At 27.2% G+C, this 19,364-nt stretch overlaps 1 protein-coding gene across 2 annotated transcripts in view; it reads left to right on the top strand.

Moving 5' to 3' along the window:
• Positions 1 to 19,364, top strand: part of LOC129913608 (hemicentin-1) — a 151,167-nt gene that overhangs the window by 74,238 nt on the left and 57,565 nt on the right. For both annotated transcript variants that reach the window (XM_055992369.1, XM_055992370.1), the window contains exons 2-3: positions 171 to 297; positions 9,062 to 9,179. In XM_055992369.1, the coding sequence (XP_055848344.1) occupies positions 171 to 297; positions 9,062 to 9,179 (245 nt within the window). The remainder of the gene's footprint in view (positions 1 to 170; positions 298 to 9,061; positions 9,180 to 19,364) is intronic.

The following is a 19,364-nucleotide window of genomic DNA, read 5'->3' on the forward strand; positions in this document are numbered from 1 at the left end:
TTTTTTTCCTTCCACTAAACAGATTTTTTTTTTTTCGAAAACAATTTTCCTTCTAATTTGTTGATATTTTCTTTGTATTGATTTTGGATTTTTTCTTTCTTTTTATCTCTTTTCATGTGGTCCTTTGTGCAATCATTAAAATGGATTTACAAAAAAAAATCTACATATAGTCAAGACAAAGGATATTGAAGCAGTTGAAGGTAAATCAGTGACGCTTCCTTGCCCAATCGAGGCACCATTGCAGGATGTTTACATGGTTTTGTGGTTCCGGGACAACGCTGGTATACCACTTTACAGGTAAGTGTGTGTTGTGTTTTTTGTAACCATTATATTTTGTATATGTTGAAAGTTGCTTTGTTTTTTTTTTTTTTTTCATCATCAACAAGAAACCTTTTGTAATCAAAGGCTTTTAAGGTTTTTGTTTTTATTTTTTTTTTTGTTTTTAGACATCCTTATGTGTTTACCCTTTATGTACATGAATAACCTTGAATAAAAAACACAAAGTCAGGGCAGATTTTATTTATGGATATTTTTATTTTTTTTTAGCTTAGGATGAACTTTTTTAACTTCTACTGTATGAGAGTTTTTCCTTTGAGCCCAATCATTAATCGAGAAATATTAAGAAAAATTTTATCTGGAAATCGTGAACTAAACAACAGGTTCTTTTTTCAAATTAACGATTTTTTAACCATGCCTACTATCAAGTTTTGATAGTAGGCATAAACTTGAAAATGTGCTATTTGAATTAAAATTATTAAAGTTCGTTCGTTTTGCATTTCGAATCGAACAGTTCCAAAGAGTTCTAAGAATAACCAAACAAAAACGTTGTGTGATTCGTTTGCTTTTGTTTAGGGTTTATCCTTAAGTTTGACCAATTAAGACCATCATGTCCTTAAAGTACAGTGTAATGTATAGGGATAGGATTTTCATGCACTTGAAAACGAAAAATATGCGCTTAAAATATGCTCTTAAAAATAATAAATATGCACTTTAAATATGGATTTAAGGCCACGTGAATTTGTAAAATATCAATATTTCTTTAAAATAAAAAAAAAGATTTTACGTAACTTTTATGAAATCTGTATACGAAACCATTTCCGAGTTAAAAGATGTAACTTTTTGGAAATATTGGGGTTTTTTTTTTTTAATAAATAAAATTGCAGAAAATTTACTCTTAAATAATCCAATTTATCATTTGATCGTGTTTTTTATGAGTTTGGAATACGTTCGTTGGTTTGTCAGTTTTGCACAGAATTTGCTTACGTTTTCTAATTGACTTTCAGTCACTTTTAGTAAAAAATTTCAAGACTGTAATTTCGTTGTTTTTGCTAATTTTTGGGAAAATATGCACGAGAAACATGCATTCATTTCCAAAATATATCAAAATATGCAAAAAAAAAAAAATGCAAATAAATGCAAAATATCCACTAACAATTGATTGCCATTTTAAATGAAATCTCCTGATTCGTATACATAATTCGTTGCCATGCTTCCAAGGTGTTCCTAAAAAAACATACATTTGCATTTAAACCCGATCCCTAGTAATGTACAAGTCCTTCGATTGAATAATTTGCCCAGAATTATTTTACAAGTTAAAATAAATATCATTTTTATTTAATAACACTAGTAACTTTCAAATTAATTGTCTTCCTAACATCAGGCAATTGCATGTGAAAATGCAATTTTTTTTTTAAATTTTGTTTTAAAATTGTACGCGAATTTGTATTTCCTTTAATACCAGGGGGCTACCGGATTCAAATACCTCTGTCAAAATAGTAAAGACAAAAAAGTATTTTTGGCGTAACAGAAGATATTAAACAAAATTATGCTGGTTTTAGGATAGATATCTTTTCGAAATTTCAATCAGCAATACTAATTAAAGAAATGTTTTAGATCACTTACTAAGGATCTTACAATATTCGGCACTGATTTCGTCAGCTTTCAGGTATTTATCAGCGGTTTAAAATATAAAAAAAAATTCAGTTATATTTATTAGATTTTCTTAAATTGATTTCCGAAAGTTATTTTAAGTGACCTAAGCTTGCTTAAATGTTTTTCTTATCTATTTATCGGTTTAGTGAAAAAATATTTGGATTTTAAATCCATACAAAACTCTACAACACAGCTTAATTTGTAGCCTATCAATGCCTTATACCTATTTATTTTATCGAACGAATCAAAATAATCCTAATCCAGCATAGCGGTCGCTAAAAATATGACCACATCCCCAAATATGGGAAAATAGTTGGTTTGAAACAAAACCAAAACCAAAACATTTTTTCACTTTTCATTTTCGTTCATATTCTAAAACTTCGACATTTTGAAAATCATCTTACTCAAAAGAATTTGGTAGAAATTAATTACACGTATAAAATACGTTCAGGAACTGTATGAGTTTCAATATTAAAGACAGAAAGGTACACTTCTTATACTTTGTACGAGTATAAGAAGTGTACCTTTCTGTCTTTAATTTGGTAGAACATAACAATTTCTTGTTTAAGTTTTGAGTTGTTGGGTTGTAAGTCGTACGAGTTAGAATTTTTTTATCCGTTTGATAAATATATTAGCAGAATGACAAAAGTGTTGACAAAAATTTCAAAACTGAGTTATGAATGGTTTTTTCAAAAACTCTGGATACAAGGGATTGACCTTCAATAAAGTTATCCTAGAAAAAGGAAATTTTATACCTACAGAAATTTAGGTTAAATCAATGGCATATAAAGAAAAATGTTAGGACTCTAATACAGATTTTTCGAAACATAAATTTTTTGAAATTTTTTGATTTTCGAAACATGAATTTTTGAAAAACTACTTTTTATGTTTATTTTGGAATTTTTTTTTTTTTTTACTTTTATCAATTTTCAAAAGCTATCCCAAAAATTACTGGTTATAAAGTGAGATTAATTTACATAATTGTAAAGAACTTGGTTTTCTAAAATGGTTTTTCACGGAATAACATTAAAAATTATTTTGTTTTCTCCCAAATTTTTGACCATTCTCAGCCGTTTATGTATAGTATATCTTTTTATTTTGAGAGTAAAATATACGAAATAATATTGGTAACATAGAAAATAAACAAGTCTTTATTTGTGCAAAATTTCAATTATTTTTACTGTCGCATTTCTGAGATAATCGGAAAAGGATAACAATTTTTTTTTTGGCACATTATAAAATCACTCACAAATTTAACTAAACATGTACATTTTTCATATTTTTAGTTTATTTATAATAAGCTTAAAAGATGATATAAAATGTATATCAGATTGTAATGTAAAAACGTTGACAAAATGTTGTGCGAAGAAAAAAAGTTGATTTTGCTTTTTTTTTCAGGAGAGATTAGTGATTTCAAAACGTCATTAAATGTTTTAGGCAAGGGGTTAACCTTTTCACGAAAATCCAAAAATTATAATTTTTAAATTTTTTTACAGAAAAAGATAAGCATTTTCACTGTGCCTTCGTATCTGTAAACAAAAACTTGTTTCGAGACTTTGATCCGAAAATTAGTGCTTCCGAATGTAAAAAAATATTGTTTCAATTGGAAATATTTCATCAACCAGACCTCCAAGAAACTTTTGGTTTTCTTTCAGCTATGAGAAAGGCTTTAAGAGAACTCTCTTTTGATGTCTCACTCAATGGATTTGGAGGAATTTTTTAAAATATCCTTTTTTAGGAAAGGGGTTAACCTTGATTGCTTGCAGCACATAATTAAACAAAATATCAGACTTTCAGGTGGTATAATTTTTTAGTCAACTTTTGATTTAAAAAAAAATTGAGAAAGTAATAAAAGAGAAAAAAACACGTTATTTTGATTAATTTTTATTTTATTTACTTCAAAAATTGTTATATTCAGTTAAATAATTTTTTTCAATTTAATTCAATTCAGAAAAAAATGCATTTTTTCATCAATTTGAAAAATAAAATGATAATACCTAACGGCTTTACAAACAACCTTTGTTTTTGACTTACGCGAATGTCCTAATAAACTTTTACTGATTTGACTAATATACTGCATAATTTTTCTTACTAATTCTTCTTCAGCTTTCAATTTGTTTCTTGCTACCTAAAAAATGCTTCGATTACCGTAATTTTTTGTTTCTTTCGATTGAAATATTCATTAAATATCTTTAAAAAAAAAACCTCCCTTCAAAAACTCCTTGATTTACACATGCATAAAAATACCTCCCAGTATATTATCATTTGGAATAAATAAATCTTCAAGTTCCTATCTAGAGTACATATCCTGCAAAGAAATTATATGCATTTCATTAAAATCTAAATGCAAATCCTTAAATCTGTTGAATGTCTTTCCATTCATGGAGTATTTTTTTTTTTTTTTTTATAATTTTTGTTACTGTAACTCCTTCCAAACCAAGGATATTATTCTTCTTCGTAATCCAAATGCACTCAGAATTCTCGGTGTGTTACACATTTTCCCTAGAATAGAAATGAATTAATAAAAAAAAAAATAAGAAAAAAACTAAACTTAAACCTAAATCACAAACACACACACAAACAAACAAAGTTTATAGAAGTTCTTACGCATAGTCATTAACCTAGTTTCAAAGTTACTACATTCACCATTATACAGGTAGGGTAGGTAAATAAAAAGTCGTAAAAAACGTATAGAAGAGAGAGTCTAATGTAATCAGATTCACATAATGCAGCAGCATATGTCAAGAAGAATACAAACATGCATTAAAATTGTTGTTTTTTTTTTGCAGTTGTACCTATCATTGTTTATTGTTGTTGATATACACTATAAGCTTGACACACTTTGCATTGTTAATAATTGTTTTCTTAATTTCCCCATGCAAAGGTATGTTGTTTCTAGTTTAATTGTTTGCAAATGTTTTGTTGATCTTTTTTAAATAAAATACAATTGCATATAGGATTCAAGGAATTCTCAGGAAAGGACTTGGCATAATTCTATTTAAATTCTTTTCAATTCCTTTTTCTATTATGAAAGTTAAATTACTTAGAGTAAGATTTTTATAATATTCATTTTAACAATTTGAGAAAGGAATTTAGTATAAAAATAAAGTCAAATTGTGTGTGTTCGTAAAGTTAAGTAGGTTTGTCGTATTTAATGATTTTTTGCACATGGAATCCTTAAAACGTGAAGAAAGAAGATGTGGCAAAATACATAACTTGCTCCATTATATTGGTCTCAAAATGTAACTGATTTGTATATTTTTCAATCCTTATGAAAATGGAAAATTAGGGTATGGATATGGAGATCGTACGTCTCCGAAGTTATATGGAAACTACCTGACCCGGCGGACTTCGTTCCGCAATTTCTTGTATTTATTTCTAATTTTCGAATCTGTAATTGGTTAATTTTCAAATGAAAAAGAAGATCAAAACTTGAAAAGTTCATAAAATGAGTTTAAAAATGTTAACTTTTAAACATTTAGCAAAAGTGGTCTATGCAAAATATTCTTGCATGCGCATGATTAAAACCTATATTTCCTATAAGTTTGAGATTTTTTGCAGACTTTTAAAAATTCCAAAAAAAAAAATAAAAGACTACTCAAAAATGTCCCTAAAAATTAGGTTGTTTTTCAAAAAATTTTATTTCAAAATACAGGGCCTATGAAAAAAATCCGTTTTAGACCCCTAATTTTTTTTTTTAAATATCTTTCTCATAGTGTAACTCAAATTTCTGTGCAAAATTTTGTGTACCTCTAATTAGTCTTTTGTTGGAGGTCTATGACTGCAAAAAAAACCTTCACAACTTGGTTTTGAAATTTTTTAGAATTTTTTCAATACCTTTTTTAACTATTGAATAAATTTGTCTATCATTTAAAAAGAAGTCAACTCTTTACGACTTACCGTTTAGAAAATAGCCTCTTTTTTCAATGTCGTGTTACCCTATTTAACCTATAAAATCTTAAATTTTTTTGCCTTAAACCTTCTCCTCTTATGCCTCTTTGATTTAAAAATAAAATTAAATAAATAAGTCAGCCGGTGTGGCCGGTAAGCGAACGTACACAAAACCAAACTATAATATATAATAGATATCATGAGACCTTATAATGTATTTCAAAAGAGATAGTAGGTATACTACTTCCTATACTTATTTACTTACTTGGCTCCACAATCTATTGTGGATTTTGGCATCAACCTTTTTTTTTTTCAAAGGCTTTTCTAACCATCAGCTCTAGTAACTTTACTAACTCAAAGTAGGTAGTGGCATCCAATTATGCCGGAGTGACATTGAATGGGGAAAAAATAAAATTAAAAATTAAAAAACTTGGAAAAGTTTCAGGGACCAAAAAAGTATTACATTTTTTTTTTTAATTTTTTATATGAAAGAATTTACATTGAAAATTAAAAAAGGACAAAATGAGATTTTTTTTATTTTTATTTATTTATGGATTTATTCTTCTTTAAAATACCTCCGTTTGCTTACCCTCTTTGCAATTGAAACCAAAAAAATAAGCTAGAAAACAAGCTTTAGACCATGTCTTATAGAATATACATTAGGGTGGGTCAAAATATAATTTTTTGCATTTTCAAAAAGGCTCAGCGATCAAAAGGTGCTAAATGGTTCGGTTAGCTTATTAGTAAAATTTCATATCATTATTTTAAGCCTAAGTGCCTCCGGATTGTGGTTTCATTTTTGAAAAAAGCAGATTTTTGCCTAAAAACCACACATGCTTTGCTTAATTTATTATTATCTCATTTCTTATACAAGAAAATTCAGGAGGATGTGCCAAAAAGGTTAAGCGTGAAGTTGGGTCGGGACAAAAAAAAATGATTTAATTAGGAAAAAATATTATTAAAAATCAACGCTTATACCTACAACAATATGTTATACCTTTTAGTCAAGCCCAAAATCTCTTTTTTATTTTGCTTTAAATAAAGCTGTTTTATAAAATAGTTTTTGAAAAATTAATTTTCAAAATCAAAATTTTGAAAATTTTTTTTTTTTTTATTTGCGAACCAATTTTTTTTCAAAATTTTATTTGATTAAATACTATTTAAGTTTTCAAAATTCAATGCTCTTATTTGTTTGTAAGCAAAAACAGAAAACCGGATGCAAAAATGTTTTGTCGATTTTGAGAAATTAAAAAAAAACCAAAACTACATTTTTCTAAGACTTGTCAATTAATTTATGAAACACTATATCTTTCTTTTATTATTTTTAAGGGGATACCACGCCTCCTAGGTAGAAAATCGTTAGTTTGAATATGTTTCCTTTGCACTAACTATAATTCTACCAAGTTTCAAGATTCTAGGGTATTCAGAAGTATACTTTTTAATAATAATTGATATTAAATGTACCAAAATGGGCGGTTACCACGCCCCCTGAATGTAAAATCTCAATTTTTCGATTTTTTTCTTTGTATCTACCTACTTCAAGATCCATGACCATAACAAGTTTCTATGAAAACTAGAAGTTTGCCATAATTTTTATCATATGTTAGTTAGTGTGTGAGTGAGTAAATCAGCTACTCTTTTTGCGATTTTTAAAGGCCTTTTTCTCAGAAACTACTAATCCTACGTAGCTGAAAGTTTTTGAGGAGCTTGATTTGGACTATGTTAACAAATAAAATGAAATGTTTGACATTATTGAAACAAAAGTTAGAATGGTTCGAAAAAGGCCTAAGTTTTTTACTAAGGGTTTAGGACCAAAGTTCATAGAGAACTTGGCTGGGCAACCGGAGGCAGAAGATAAAGTCTGATTATAACCAAACTTTATATTATTGTTCTATTCACAGTTTGGCACCTTTTCATCACTGTGCCCGTAAAAAAATCAGCAAAAAAAATTTCTCCATACATTTGTGACCCAGCCTAATATACATATAACATTACAATTTTTTTTTTTTTCAGTTTAAAACTTTATATATATTTTTTAAGCGGTCCATTGTCTTTAACTAAACAGGTTGACCGCATTCTTTGATTGTGGGGAAAAAGTGAGAGCGTGAGGATAGAGCTGTTGGTTATACCTATTCATTTTTTTAATTAAGGTCTTTATTTTATATTATCTTTTTTAGTGTCAACTACACTGAAAGAAATAAAAATAAAAAACAAATTAGTCGCACACCGTACCACCTGAACCAACCTGCTATAAAAATATTGATCGCGATTTTTGTTCTAAAGCGAAGTTGAAAGAAAAATTAACTTTTCACTCAAATTTTAAGAAGTTTTTAGACGTAATATTCAAAGCAATTTCAATAAAACTGCATTTTTATATTTTCCAAAAAAAATCAAATCAAAAAAAAAGTTTTTTTTCATAAAAAAAAATTTGCACTAAATGTCGGCTCAACAAAATTTTTTTTAAATTTAGATATATAGAGGCAGCTCGTAAAATCTACAAAAACGCTAACATAAAAGTGCTTTGAACTGTAAGAGCAAAAATAAGACTTATTCTCATTATGTAACGGTCAAAATTTTCAAAAAAGTCGTATTTTTCTTTTTTCTTTTCTCGAAATTGTAGCTTTTCAAAACAAAATTTATTGCTTAAAAATTAGTTTTGTAGAGATTGTTTACTAATAATTTTGCCAAAAACCAAAAATGACGCAAGGTCCTTATTTTGTTTTTCGAAAACACATGTTTTTTTTTAAATTTCAATCAATTTCATTTCAATTGAATTTTAAAGTTCTAAATTAAATCTTTTCAAAACCAACAAAACACACCCACCTTTTTTTTCTTAAATTTGTCTTATTGGTCTTCTTTTCACTTATTTATTCATATTTAATTAATGACTGTGTCATTTTTTTAATGCCCATTCTTCTCTACCTAATGACCAAAAAAAAAATACCCATTTTAATGTTTTTGGCACCAAAATATAAATTTAAAAAAAAGACCAAAAAAATTATTACCAACAATTCTCACCTCAGCGCACGTTTCCAGATAAACCACCATTTTAATTCGTTCATCTGCAATAAATTTCGTCCTTTTAATACCTTTTTTTCTGTTGTCATGTACTATCATTATTAGAGATACATTTTTCTTGCAATAAAATACAAGCTTAACAGTAAAAAAAATAAAAACAAAAAAAAAAAAAAAACAAATTACACCTTTTTTTTTGGTATTTCAATTTTATTTTTTACAGTTTTGATGTTCGCGATAAACTCAACACCGAACAGCCACGACATTGGTCAGCGCCCGAGGTATTTGGATCTCGTGCCAAATTCCTTTTTGATACTTCGCCAGCATCGTTGGAAATAAAGGTAAGTCCTTTTTTTTGTTTTTTTTTTTTTTAATTTCCTTTAATGTGATTTCCTATCCCTTTTCTTTTTTATTGTTACAATATTGGTATTGGTATGACTCTGGGTGTACACATTAATGTTACACAAAAAAAAAAAAGACAAATTAGAAGAAAGGTAAATCCTTTTTTTTTTTGGGTGTCCTTTTTTTCGTAATATCCAAAAAGGATAACGATGACTAAGCTGAATATTATTGAAACAAAAAAATAGAAAAAAAAGGGTTGAGATAAAAATTTCACTGCATTAAAAAAAAATCCTTATCCAATATCACACCCCATCCCCCATAAAGGATATCCTCGATAAAGTTCTTCATCCTATTTGGCACGCGAACATTTTATTAAGTTTTCTAATTTACTGATGCAAACTTAATTGGCTTTAAGAGCGTGTGAGAAGTTTTTTTTTTTCTTTTGTCAAAGTGAGGCAAAAGAAAACTCCAGCATTACCTCCTCTCCTCTTGATTAGATAACCATTCACGTAAGGACATTTCGAATTGGTTGCCAAACAAAAGCAGAATGAGAAAAAGGACATTAGTATGCGTGGTGGAATATCAATGCATTTTCCCCAAAGGCTATCTTTCCATTGAAAATATATATTTCAAAACTTTATAGTTAGGTCTTATTGGACTATACCTGAATAAGCTTACACTATAAGCTTGTTACTTTCCTTGTATAGCAGTTATATAGAAAGGAAACCCATAAATATGTATTCTTTCTTGAAAGAAAACGTTTTCGTTTTGGGCTTATCCTTTTCTTCTGCGATGGTGTTTCTTCGTTTTTTGGATTGTTGCCACACAACTGTGTTGTATAGTGACGAGGACTAAAGGGAATAAAAAAAAATATATCTGACCCACCACCTGTGAGATATTGAATCGACCTTTTTCAATTTCCAAACTCTGTCCGTTTTCTCTATATTATCTGCACTGCATATATTCTTGTATCTATAGATATTCCTATATATTTGAGTATGCAGTGTTTTCTTAGAGGGAGAAAGTCTCGTTTTCGGACAGGATGGGATTTGAGAGAGACTTTGTTGTCTTCCCTAGGCGCAGCATCTTTGTTTGTATTTGTATAAGAAGCCTCTCTAAAGGGAATTCGTTATTATTCGTTGACCTAATCGAATTCATACATATTTAAGGAGGAATTTTGTACTATGCCTTGACATGGAAACAAGAGGGTATTTTTGGGGTGAAATATAATCGAGGTTATTTTAGTGACATTAATTTATATAGATACGAAGTTAATTTTGGTTTTTTTGCAGATTTGGGTCAATTTAAATCTGGATAGGCTGAGGACCCTATGGACCTATCTTTCTAAAAAGTTTTTCTTTTTTTTTTCAAGAAGTCTTAAGAATGATTTTAATAAGGTAGGTTTTCCCAAATGAGGGATTTGTGTCTTAATAGTTAATCAATGAGCTATAGAAAATTAAAAGGTAAAAAACTGACTTTGCCAAGTCATTAAACTGGGTGATCATTGCATTTTTTAAAAAAAAAAAAAAAAAAAAAACATAACGCAATATGATCGATATCTTATTTTTGGGGATAATAAAACGCATGATTCGTACACATGAATTTTTTTAAGCCAAATAAATTTTTGGCAAACTTATATTAAAAAATTTGGTAAATGTTAGGTAATTTCTGAAAAAAAAAAAAAATAAAATTTGTCTTTCAAAGACACCTTCACCTTCTTTAATGAATTTGAGCTCCATAAAAAGTATACAAAATATAAATAGAGTTGCATCCCATTTTTAACCCTCCGTCGGCACATGCATTCGAATTTATAAGGTCAAAAATAAAAGTGGTAACAAAAAAGTGTCTTTATAAAGGTGAAAATACATTTTTTTGAAATTGTGAATACAATATTCGAATTCCTCGGAAAATTCTACATCAATTTCATATATGACAATATATAAAATAGTGAGACCGAAAAAAGTTCTAGCGACAGGAAAAAAGTATAAACCAAATTCGCAAAAAAGAGGTGTGCCTACAGAGGGTTAAGTAATTTATTAACAAAAACACCATCAACGAAAATTTAAAAAAAAATCATAATGTTTTTTTTTTTTTTAATCGTTAAAATTGAGAATCATCAAAGATTGAAAAAAAAAAACAAAAAACAATTTTCCATGGGAAGTACCGTTCAAAATGAAATTCGATTAAAAACATTTCATTAAATAACATAGACTTTGTTGTAAAAAAAATACTACAATTTTTGTAGTGCAAATCGTAAGAGCAGAGTTCCATAAAAGTCTGATGTATCCAGTTTAAAAGTAACGAATTGACCTGAGGATCTAGTTGCAGTTTTCTTTAAAACTCGAAAACCTTCTTCAAAAAAAAAAAAAAATGTGGACACAAAAAGAAGTTATGTTTAACTCCTGGGGTCTGTTTGCCTTTTGTCCTAAAACTCGGAAACACATTTTCTTTTTAAGAAGAAGTTATGTAAGGGTATGATTGCATTTTACCTTAAAACTTGCATCTAGATTTTCTTGTAAAGGGAAAGTTTTTTATACGTTTTGAAAAAAAATTTAAATAAAACTAATTTAATTCTTGAATAAATTATAATACATTAAATTATAAAGCATGTCTTGGGCGAATAAAATTGTTCTTAAAACTCAAAATGATTATAATTTTGTATTAATTTTTTTTTTAAATAATCGCTCTGGAATTATAAGGTCTCAAGTAGCACACTGGTATAAATTGGTGTAAATTCATTAATTTTGGTGTAAAATTGAGGAAATTGAAAAAATATGGTGTATTTCTCAAAATTAGTGGTGTACAAATTATACCACTGTCTTTTCTGTACAAAATTTCAACATTTTTTTAAGATTCTGTGCAAAAAATACACCGATATTCAGTTGTTTTTATAATATACCCTTAATGGTGCATAAAATTATTCGATTCTGAAATCAACCAAAACGGTATATTTTGTACACTCTCTTTGGTGTAGGAAGTACACCCTGTGGACATAAAATTCACCAGAATGAATAAGTGGGAGACGCCATATTTTTCAATGGCGGCCGTTTAAAAAAAGAAGACAGCGATTAATTATTTTACTATAATAGTATATTTATCGACCTAATTATCCCGCATTCTTGGTTTTTTCGATTCAGTATATTATATTATAAAAGAACTCTTCAAAAAAAATGTAAAAACAACAAAAAAATTATATTATAAAAAAGTGATTTTTAAAATCGAAAAAAAAAAATCAATAATTCACTGAAATTTTTGAGGCGCTCGATTTTTGTAGGGGGTAGTATCTAAAATTAGTAGACAGAACGTGTTTCGTTTTTAAATTAGGCAAACAAATTCATATTTAAACATTAGTTTCTTATGGCAATATTATGAAAGTGAATAAGAATTCATTTTCATTTATTTCATAAGAAATGGTGTGAATTAGAATTCATCAATCTGTTTGGGGTAAAAAATAAACTTTGGTTCAAATTTTAAATCAGAATAACTTAAATGGTGCATTTTATCCATAGATTTATTGTGTATTTTTCAGTTTCAAAGGGATAGTTTTCACCAAAAACCAGATCATTTAATACACCACTAGTGCCATTTATACACCAAAAATCGGTATATTTTTTTAACCACCGGAGTTTTTTATATACCAGAAAATGGTGTATTTTTTATATTCAAAATGTATATCACGAAAGTGCAAAAAATACACCAAATATTTTGGTGCATTTTAGACTTTTGTGCTACTTGAGGTTGTAACTAAAAAAAATTAAAATTCTGATATTTTGATGGAAATTTGGTGAAATTCCGTACAAAATTGGAATCAAAATTAAATTCGTAGTGACAAAAATTTCAAACATCAAAATAATGCATATGAATATCGAATCCATAAAAGCTTAGGTGTCTTACTTTTGACATACGAAAATATTATTAACGTTATCTGCCATAAAACCATTTTTTTGATGTATGATTTTATCGAAAACGACGTAATTTATCTAGTTTCAACAAATATTTTTGTGCAAAATTGTTTTTTTTTAGCATTAATTTCAAGATTAAAAAAATTTAAAAAAAATATTTTTTGGTTTAAAAAAAAGATTTAAATTTTTTTATTTAAAAAAAAAAAAATATTTTGATCGAAGAGTTTTTTTTTTAACTTTCTTCTTATAATTCAATTAATATTTCCTTAATATCGACATACCCTTTTTTTTAGGGATTTTTAAATTTTTTTCTAAAATTATTTTAAAAAAACAATTTTTAAAAATGGCTCCAAAAAAAAAAAATTAAAATTCTTTGTTAGGTATGCAATTAATTTTTTGAAGGTCAATACCTACTAGTTGATGAATTTTTTTTTTTTTTTTATTTTAAATTTAATATTATTTTCAATTAATACATTTAATTTAAAAAAATTGGTTTAATATAGCTCTTTACGGGCTTGTCCATACAAAAAAAAAAATTTTGGGTTTTGTAGAACAGTTGAAAACTTGCCCAAACTCCCCCATCCTTCCCCTTGTTTGAGAAATCTTTTACTTTTTTTTTTAATTTATAAGGTTTATCAAAATTGAAAACAAAAAAAAAAAATAATAATCCAGTCAAATAAGGGTTTAACCTCGGAATGAATGTTAGTAGAAATTTTTTTTGCTCAATATCTTCCTTTTGCCATTCTATAACATATCTCAAAAGTCTAGAAAAATCTCATGTCCGCTTGTCGCGGTTTCAAGGTCAAATCGCGAAATGGAGATTTTCAAAATAAGCAAAAATAGGCTATGGTATTATATACACATATAATACATGATTTCAAGGTATTTTTTAATGCTGATTCCAAAAAATCTAAAATCAAGACAATCTGACGTCTCTGGAAAAAGTTATACCTGTTTTTCATCTGTCAACTCATATTATTATAACAGTTGCAAACTTACTGCCGAAAAACCCTTAAAAGTTATGCTAGATGAACCAAATTTTGCATGAAGATTTTAGAATCCATCATTATTAAAAATCAAAACAATCCATTACAAAAAATATATATACCTACGAAATAATGGTATTTTTTGAAGGAGGGGCAAATTTTAGGATATGCACTAAAGAAGCTTCTTGTTCATCTTAGGGATAAGTGGTAATAGGCTAATTTTTTCATTTTAATCTTTGTTTGGATATTCTTTAACTACCCTCAAAAATCTAAAAAAATCTCATGTCCGCAAGTCCTAATTTTGGAGGTTAAACTAAGTTAGGTGCAGACTTAAAAAAATTAGCAAGAAAAGTTTAAATTTGTATATGTATACCAACATAAGCGACATGATTTAAGGGTATTTTTTAACACTTATTCAAAAAAACTCACAATAAGTCAACCTGAACATCCCTGAAAAGTAATGCACCTTATTCATGTTGATCTGACACAAATATCTGAAGTGTTGTTTTTCAATTTTTTAAAATCTGCACCTTATCTTCAAACCAGGAAAATTAGGACTTGCGGACATGAGATTTTTTTATATTTTTGAGGGTAGTTAAAGAATATCCAAACAAAGATTAAAATGAAAAAATTAGCCTATTACCACTTATCCCAAAGATGAACAAGAAGCTTCTTTAGTGCATATCCTAAAATTTGCCCCTCCTTCAAAAAATACCATTATTTCGTAGGTATATATATTTTTTGTAATGGATTGTTTTGATTTTTAATAATGATGGATTCTAAAATCTTCATGCAAAATTTGGTTTTTTTTGCTAATTTTGAAAATCTCCATTTCGCGATTTGACCTTGAAATCGCGACAAGCGGACATGAGATTTTTCTAGATTTTTGAGATATGTTATAGAATGGCAAAAGGAAGATATTGAGCAAAAAAAATTTCTACTAACATTAATTCCGAGATTTACCCCTTTTTTCTCCTTATTTGACTGTATTATAAAATTTTCTGCAACAATAAAACAGAAAAAAATTGAATTTGAAATTTAAAAAAAAAATCCCAATAAATTGAAAAAATAATTATTTTTTTTTCGATCGAAAAAGCTTTTCTAACTTTAGGTATCCCAAGCCGTATGCTAAAAATATTTTTTCCTATTAAATTTTATATTGATTTTCTTAGCAAGTGCAGCCGTGCCTTGAAAAAAAAACTCCTTTAAAAAAAAAGATAAGATCGTTGTTTATACTTTTGTTATTTGCTTTTCTGTGTGTTGTTAAGGTTGGATAAGGATACTCTACTCTCTATATACAAATGTTTATTTAGGCTTCTTGTTTTTCTTTTTATTCCTTTTTTTTCTTCTTCTTGGTTAAGGGTTAGAGTTTGAAAGGTCTGCAGCACCTCGTTCATTTCCTCAAAGAAGTTGTTATTCGAAAACTTAATTTATCTCTTTTTTATTGGGTTTTATATTTTGTACATCAAAGAAACCAAACAAAAACATACCAAGAAAAAAAAAAAAAAAAAGATATACATAAGTTTGAAAGCAAAAGAAAAAAAAACAGGTGAAAGCTTATAAAATAAGGATAAATACAAAGAGTATATAGGTATAGAGATAGATAACCTCTGCTTTTCTTTAGGTATAAAACGTTAATCGATACGGAGATAGAGAAGCAACCTTTCAAAGAATTTGAATTGAGTGCAAAAGTTTGTTGTTTTGGATGTTTTTTTTGCTTCTTATTGTTGTTGTTGGCAAATCGAACAAGAAAATAAAGGATCTTTCTTGTTTAGGATGATTGGATTATGTCATTTAGATTAAAAGAGAAGAACAAACAAGAAGAACAACTAAATAATACAAGAAGGTTTTTCAGTTAAAGGAAATAATTTTCTAAGGGAATGAAAAAGTTCATTATTTTAAAAATTATGAAAAGCTTTGAAATTATTTTTATTTTAAAGTCTTATTGTAAACAAATTAAATAAGAAAAATTCTTATCTAAATTTGTCAGACATTGATTTCTATTCGCAATAACTGCATTTAAAAACTCGGATTCAAAACCTAAATTGAGAAGTAAGTACTGATATATATTCCAAATCATAGGTTTTTAACCTGAGAATAGAATAAAAATTAAAAAAAAACTATAATGTTAATTTCTTAAGAACGACACGATACGACTTTTTTTTTTTTAAACATTTTTCAATACATATAAAAAATATTCAAAAATTCGAATAACATATAGAAAATCAAACAAATTACACGTGGAGGTGTCGTCGTATGAAAAATGTTCCTACTAATTTTTTTCGACGTCAATTTTAGCGTCGTCAATTTTCAACTGATTTGAGTATTTTTAACCATTAAAGAAGACATTTTCATGTTTTAACGGATTTATTAAACATGTGATTTTGATAAAAAAAAAATTGAATAAAACAATAACTTTACAAAATCTGTTATTTTGTTATATTTATTATATTTAAACATCGATTTTAATCACATACTTGCACGAGAATATGATTTTTTTGTAAGTTATTGTAAAAAAAATGAAAAACTTCTTTCGGACAAAATCATATAACTGGCTATTCTTTTCTAGTTCGTAAAAATGATTCGAAACTTACTCAAATAATAAGTCAAAAATAATTAATCTCCAACAGCAAAATGAAATAAATAAAATGTATCATTGAGTCCTACGAATTTTCTCTTAAGAGTCCAAGGTGTTTAAAATTTTAAATTTTTAAATTAAAAAAAAAATAATAATAAAATATTTAAACAAAAACTTCGTTTTCCAAATGAATTTGAGCTCCAAGATAAAAATATATGCAATATAATTTCTCTTATTTATAGCATTTTTAGACAAATCAAAAACGTTAGATCATGATTTTTTTTTTTGACAAAAAATTAATATAGTTAGCGTAAATCAACACATGTTCTTAAACCCGAAATATATGTATGTAGGTATAAAAAATATTTCAAAACTTTTTTTAAAAACCAAAAATGAATTTAATGTTTAATAAGTAAAAAATTGAACACAAAATTCATTTTTGGTTAAAAAAAGGATTGAAATAAAAAATAAAATTAAAAAAAAAGGTTCTTTGCCAGGTACTTTTAGTGAAATTCGAAAAAAAAAAATCAAATAAAACGATACCTAGTAGGCCAGTCATTATGTCGGAAAAAAACGGCTTAGAAATGCAAAATGACCGAGAAAGCTAAATTTTGGATATGTTGTAGGGGATGCTTAAAAAAGCTTAACTTGAAGTTTTCGACCAAGATTTCCTATGCGCGATTTTACAAGGAGCTTTTACCATGTTCTACAATTCATGCATGCACATTTTTTGCGTATCATGTACCGTTTTCGAGATATCGATAAAAAAAGTCAAAAATTTACGATATGCGATTTGTTTTTTGACATTATCTATTTTTTTGGTGATGAATATTAAAAAAAAATTAGAATCAAATTTGTAGACCCTGTTCAGACCTACAATTTCGTATTTTTATTTTTTTTTGACAAAAATTACGAACTCCATCCGCCCGTTTAGTCCGCACGCACCGCAAAGCAAGCTGCTCATTCGTTGTGAAAAAAACAATCATTCATGTTTTTTTTTTAATGTAAAAAAAAAAAAAATATGAAATTGTAGGTCTGAACAGGGTCTACAAATTTGATTTCCATTTTTTTTTTTTTGATATTCATCACCAAAAAATAGATAGTGTCAAAAAACAAATCGCATATCGTATATTTTTGACTTTTTTGATCGATATCTCAAAAACGGTACATGATACGCAAAAAATGTGCATGCATGAATTGTAGAACATGGTAAAAGCTACAAAAAAGCTCCTTTCAAAATTTTCGTATCTCGAAGGATAGCCGAGTTATTGTCAAAAAAGTTATTGTGGAAAAAGCGCATATGGAATCTTGGTCGAAAACTTCAAGTTAAGCTTTTTTAAGCATCCCCTACAACATATCCAAAATTTAGCTTTCTCGGTCATTTTGTAATATAAGTAAAAAGTTGAAATAAATCAGAAATTATAATATGACAAGTCCGTCTGTCTGTATATAAGAAGCTACAGCGGAAACGGATGGATCGATTAACATTAAACCTGGTATGTAGCGTTTTTTGGTGATTCTACAGAGAGGTTTTTGGAATTAATATTTTTTTACCAAAAAAAACGATACGGTAGCAATTTTTCATAAGTCTAATTTTCTCAAAAATATAGCTCCAACGATTTTGTTTAAAAAATTCAAATGTAAGTTTCATACCTCCAGGATATATAGACATCTTTCAATGGAAAATTTTTATTTCAAAATCATTATTATTAACATTACCTGCGCTAGAACCCATTTTGTTTTAATCAGATTTTATGCCAAACTACTTATTCGATTTCAGTGGATTTTATACAAAACCATTTGCATTTATAATTTTAGTACCTATAAGCGAAACAAAAATTAAAAATTAAAAAAAAAAAAAATAGTTTTTGGATTTAAAAAAAAAATATTTGATTTTTTTGTTTGGAAAATCGAGTTTTCAAAAACGGGACATTGTTTTTTTTTTTTTATTTTTGGTTTAAGGTGTTAAATAATAATTTCTACTAAATAGCAAACCAACTTTATTTTAAAATCTTTTTTTTTTTCAAAAAATTTAGTTTAAAAAAAAAAAACTAGCTAACTTCTTAAAAAAAAAACGGTTCTGACGATTTTTAAATTTTTTTCTAAAAATGGGTTTTTTAAACGAAATTTTACTTCATTGTTTTTTGTTAGCTCAATTTCATTTAAAAATATGATTTTTTTTCATATTTAATTGCGAAGTTTGTATAAAAAAAGTCTTAAACATTTTATATTTTTCTAATTCTCTACCACCGTTATGTCATGCTTTATTTTTATCTTAACTTCTTTTTCCAACGAATAAATTAATTGATAAATGGTATCTGTATCGCTATATCACATAAAAAATTCGATAAACAAATAATTCCAATTTAATTTTTTCTTGTAGACTTCATAACCATCCACAACAGCAAATGCTGCTCCACGAAAAACATTCATCAAATTAACATTTATATTTTGAAAATCTTATGTTCCTAGGAAACTTGAGAATCTTTCAATTGAATTTTCAAGTACCTACCGAAACCAATTATAATCAGAATTGTTAATAAACATACCAATCGTAGGTACCTTCCAAACAACTCACCCGATAATTCCTTATTCCTTTTATTTTTTTCTTAAAAATTTTTTTACTCGTATATTGACATTTTAAACACGAGTAGGTATTTTTTTTTCAATTTTTATTACATATATTAAAAAAAAAAGTACAAAAAACACATATTCATC

This window comes from Episyrphus balteatus, chromosome 3, assembly GCF_945859705.1.
Source record: "Episyrphus balteatus chromosome 3, idEpiBalt1.1, whole genome shotgun sequence".
Lineage (NCBI taxonomy): Eukaryota > Metazoa > Arthropoda > Insecta > Diptera > Syrphidae > Episyrphus > Episyrphus balteatus.